This window comes from Andrographis paniculata, unplaced genomic scaffold (assembly GCF_009805555.1).
Source record: "Andrographis paniculata isolate CXL003 unplaced genomic scaffold, ASM980555v1 Contig61END, whole genome shotgun sequence".
In the NCBI taxonomy this organism is placed as follows: domain Eukaryota; kingdom Viridiplantae; phylum Streptophyta; class Magnoliopsida; order Lamiales; family Acanthaceae; genus Andrographis; species Andrographis paniculata.
The window spans coordinates 581,240-586,702 of record NW_026137597.1 but is presented as its reverse complement, the minus strand read 5'-3'; the positions used below and the strand labels follow the sequence as shown (position 1 = coordinate 586,702).

The window sequence follows — 5,463 nt, the reverse complement described above, 5'->3', positions numbered from 1 at the left end:
TATATTTGATTGTAATTTCAATAAAATTATAATATTTTTTCATAAATTATTTTATAAAATTATTATTTCAAATTACAAACAAATAAATCCTAATATATCATGGATGGGGCATAGAACGAAGCTAGTAATTAGCATATTTAACTACATAAATATGTTGGTTATAATTAAACTTTACTAACTATGTTTTATTTTATTTGATGTCATCTATCAATTCAAGGCACGATAAATAAATATATATATATCTACTGATTATGTGTGTGTATATATAGATATAAATATATATATATATACAGTATAATTAACTACTATATATACAGTCTGTGTGACAATCTCTATGAATGTGTTTGTGATGAAAATGTGACACTTAGACAGGGCATAGTAACAGTAATGGTCTTTAATTTTAAACATTATCCTCAATCCCTTTTACAGAAGTCAGTTAATAATACAATACATACACTCTTTGCTTAATTGGCACTTCATAAATTAAATACTATTCCCTCCGTATCAGATATTTTGTCCACTTTACCGTAGACACGAGAATTTAACGGAGATATAATTAGTAAATAATTAAAAATATATTAGTAAAAATAATTATTGTATAACAAAAATAATTATAGATTAAGATTAAAATAATTGATTAGTATAATTAAAATTAAAAAATTATAAAAATAAAAATAAATATATATATTAAATTCACAAAAGGCCATTAAAATATCTTATGCTCTATTCACATATCAAGATGAAATTAAGTATATACCAAAATATTCTTAAAAATTATATTACTAAATAAAGAAAAGGCAAAGGAAAAAATTGACCACATTTATTTATTTATGTTTTTGCTACTTTGAAAATAAATAAAAAATATATTATATTTTGATGTACTACCAATAACACCTTATAGTATAATATTTTGAAAAAGGATAATTTTAAATGAAATACAAATCTTTCATGCAATATGTATAAATAAAAAATTGTGTTGAAAAGACAGGTAACTATAATCATGTTTTGTATTAAATATTTTGAAGCAATATATGATTGTATTTTTTAAATATAAATGGTATTTGTGTGTGAAATTCTATAATGTCACCAGAAATCCTTTAAATTATTCATTATTGCTGAGACTGTGCTACAGAAAAGATGAAATTATTTTTATACATATATATTTATTTATTTAAAGAAGAAGAAAAGAAACTGTGAGATGAGATGAGATGTTGACTGGTCATGGTAAACAAGAGAAGTGAAGATGAAGTTAGCAGGATGGATAAATACAAGAATCAACCTCATAATCAAATCAAATTTTCAAAAAAAAATATTCTCCAATTCATTCGTAAGTGTTTGCTGCAATGTTCTTCCAACTCTCTTTACAAACAAAACTAAAGAATCCCCCCCCCCCCCCCCTCTCTCTCTCACACACACATACACATTTAAATAATACTGGAGTGATACCTACTAGCTAGCTTGATAATAATAATTATAATTCATTAAGGCAGAGGAGGTGTAATATGATGATGATGATGATCCAATTTCCTTCTCTTAGATTCTTCTTCTTCTTCTTCTGTAGTAACAGTAGTAGTAGTAGTAGTCCTCTTCATCCTCCTCCTCTTCCTCACCAATGCAGCAGCATCCAACACCCCATTTGGACTAGCCGGAATAATAACGACACCCTCGCCATCATCCGTTGCAACACAAGTGGAAGTAGAACCAGAACCATCCTCATTTGAACTATCCATAGACGCAGATGCAGATGTGCTGTTTCGACAACCAACCATTTCCATTTCATCCTTCAACAATGTAGAAGCACAAGAAGTTGCTGCTGCATTCATTCTTGAAACCAAATCCCCAACCATTCCCAAGCACTCTACGATGCGGCCCTACAATGGAAAAACCAATGCAAACTCCAATATCAATGAATCTCAAACCAAGATTATTGCAGTAGAAAGATGTGTCACTTACTACTACTACTACTACTACTACCTTCTCAACTCCAATGCAACCAAACAAGGCCTTATCACCATCGTCGTCATCATCATCATCCATGTCAATTGCTCCTTGCTTTTCATCTGATACAAACACAGCTACAGCGGCAGCTATCTCAGACGGCCTGAATTCCAAGAACTCAATCCCTGCACATTCATTCAAATTTCCCCAATCCTCTTCATCTCATTTTCGCAACTACATCTACTAATCAAATAAACCCACCCTCACCTTTAACAGTGCCCAAGATGATCTTGAGTGATCTTTCAATCAGCGATCCTATCGGGGCATGGGCGTGGGCGTCTACATCTGTATTTACCTTCCTGAGGAAGTAGTCAATGAAGCTAAACGGTGTGCACGAATTCATATTCCAATTCAAGCAATTCAACACCAAAATCTCCATCCGTTGTATGGATCTGCCTTGGAATAAGAATTTGGGTTCCCCTACCTGTAGTCGATTGTATTATAGCATATTATAAACAAGTCAATAAATTAAAAATGGAGGTGATGATTTTGATACCTGCAAGTCCGCGGCACAAGGTACATTAACCTCATTGATCTTGGCAGATAATGATAAGCACGAAACGGCTAACAACTGGATCGCCCATTCTCTTCCGCCCTGTAATAAACAAACAGGTCGATTATATAATAAAAATGATTCAAGAACAAAAGTTGTGTGGTGCTCCATTGCTGCAATGGACATGACACGAGATGACATACAGGGAGGTCGTGCAGGGAGAGGAATCTGTCCAAGAAATTCATGGCCGTGTAGAGACATAATCCCCCCAAGTTGTGGTGACAGCAAGCCTACACAGTCACAGTCAGACGAGACACAATGCTACGCCATTAAAGACAAACTCAAATACTAGGAATTAAGTAATAGTAGTAGTAGTAGTAATACTTCTATTAACAACACTACAGCAAAAGGGAAGGGCATTGCCTTGCCTTTTCAAATCGAACGAAAATTACGATAAAAATGAAATGAAAAAAAATCTACCTTAACGATCCAATCGAGTGCCTCTGATCTGAACCTCAAATTCAAATCGCCATTCCTTAATCGAGCAACATAATCGTGTCGGGGCAAGTGATGCCTCTCCCTCTCAACCATCCAACCCACGGATTCGTCGCTCAGGGGATCAAGCAACGGTTCAGATTCCTCAATGTTGATTTTCCGATGGTCACTCGAAATAATAAAATCGTCGTCGTCATCGAAGCTGCTGAGGCCGGCTTTGGTGTCTTCTTCATTACAGAGTAAGTCTGCAAAGGCGTCCTTGATTCCAGCCATTTTTTTGGGGGGGGGGGGGGGGGGGGGGGGGGGGGGGAAGAATCAGAGCAAACAATTAACAAATAGAAAAACCCACACTAGCCTGCCTGGCTGTATTGTTGATGGGATGGGATGGGATGGAGAGATTATGAATATGATTAAAGACCAACTTCTTTTCTAACGGAGGAGGAGAGAGATTTGGGATTTGGGTTGTTCTTGTTCGGGAATGTTCTTGCTTGTTTCTCCCATATTTATAAGAGAACAAGACAGGCATGGGTGAGACTTATTAATAGTAAGACTTTGAGAAAAGAAGAGAGTATTTCTGGAGAGAGACAAGAAAAATAAAATCAAATCAAAAAATGAGCAAAAAGTTAAAAGGGTAAAAATCCAATTAAGCTCAGACAAACATTTGACTTAACTTAGGAAGAATGAGACTGAGATTGGAAGCCCACGACAAACTCTTTTTTTCATATATTTTTTTTTAATATTAAATCACAATTACATATAGTAACAAAGTTTGAAACACAGATTTTACGGGTTTTGTTTGTTGTCTTATTTTTAAATTACACACATATATATATATATTTAATATAATAATATAGATTTTTAATATACATATTTTAGGGATTTCTTTATTTATCACCTCTCAAGTCTCAACCATCTTTGTATATATTATTTACATATTTTCCTATCTAAAAAACTCAAATTAAAAATACTAAACATACACATTCCATAGTGTTCCCTCTCTTCCGACAAATATAAAAAAATTTGATTGGACACGAAAATTTATATAGTACAAATTTAATTATTTAAGTAGTGTTATATTAGTTATTTAGTAATTAAAAAAAATTAAAATATGTATTTAAATATTTTTAACATTATATTTCAATAAAATATATAAAATATGAATATTATTTTATAAAGGATAAATTTTTATAATACAAATAAATAAAAAATATATATTTATTTATCATTTTCATAAATTAATTTTATAAAAAAAAATATGAAGTTTTAAAGGTAAATAAAAATATTTGTTAATTGATAAGACATTAAAATAAGAGATTTTGAGCGTGTCCTATATATAAGAGACTAGAAATTTAATTAAATTGATTTATATTGGTTAAATGTAGTTAAAATTGATAAATTTACTAAAAAATAGAAATAAATCATCTTTTGTGAGACGGACGAAAAATAAAAATATGTCGTCTCAGAAAAGATGGATAATTAGGTAACCATTATCGTCGTATAACTGCTAGATTTAATCAATATTTCTCTATACTATTTCATTGCGGTGAATTTAGCGTTGGTGTTAGTAATCGCTTCATGTATAATAATGTGTTTCACACTTAAAAATACCTTTCAGATTTTTAGGTGGTTGGTTTCTAGGAATGTTTCCTTATGCGGAAGCCTCGTCCGTGCATTATTATGTTGATGCGACATTATGGGGAAGATGGTGACTTGCCCCTCGGCCAATATTGTCGTGCATGTTTGTATTCATAAGGCCATAATAACTGGGATCTACCTTCTATTAGTTTTGAGTGCAGGTGGTTTTTCATGGTTGTGTAAGTTTGTACCTAATTGTTAAATCGGAATTTACTTGGTCCAAACAAAATGCTTGATGTGTAGTGTTGTACCCAATATTTAATTGCTACTTGAATGGAATGCAGCCTCATCCGGGTTGATCGTCCATCCGTTGTTATCTTTATGGAATGTCGTCGGTCATCTCGTCTAACTACAATCGGCCAACTTTGGCCCAATGGTTGCAGGCAGTTTGGAAAATTCTCCATACTTTTATTTTCCATCATCTTGTATTAGAGTTTTTTTTTTTCCATCTTAGTCTCTGATGTAGTGGTACTGTAGGAATCATTTTCGGGGGCTACTACCTTCATTTGTCCTTTTCTCTCTTCCTTCCCACACATGGATCCTTGCCTTTAGCATTGGTTGTGTGCAACGGCGGGGGTGAAAAAAAGATGTCATGAGAGAGCTACCTCTGAAAAATGAGGTGATTCTGCATATTGAATTAAATAGAAAACAGAAAGAAATTTTGACTTGCAACTATTAGGTATTAACTTGCGAAGGTGGTGCCCATGTGAGCGAATACTTGGCTTATAACACTCAATTTATTATTATTATTATTTAATGTGTATTTCTTAATTTTTTGGTACTTTGAATGTTTAATTATGATAAGCTAACATAATGTTCCACATTTTGAAACTAGATTTTCC

The 5,463-nt window shown here is 32.7% G+C and overlaps 1 protein-coding gene across 1 annotated transcript; it reads right to left on the bottom strand.

Moving 5' to 3' along the window:
- Positions 1 to 1,320: 1,320 nt before the first annotated feature.
- Positions 1,321 to 3,470, bottom strand: LOC127260294 (cyclin-D4-2-like). Its single transcript, XM_051288014.1, has 6 exons — positions 2,972 to 3,470; positions 2,695 to 2,781; positions 2,495 to 2,593; positions 2,206 to 2,422; positions 1,975 to 2,123; positions 1,321 to 1,871 (listed from the first exon to the last, which is right to left on the bottom strand). The coding sequence occupies exons 1-6, from the start codon at positions 3,257 to 3,259 to the stop codon at positions 1,482 to 1,484; spliced, it is 1,230 nt and encodes a 409-aa protein (XP_051143971.1). The 5' UTR covers positions 3,260 to 3,470; the 3' UTR covers positions 1,321 to 1,481.
- Positions 3,471 to 5,463: the final 1,993 nt, after the last annotated feature.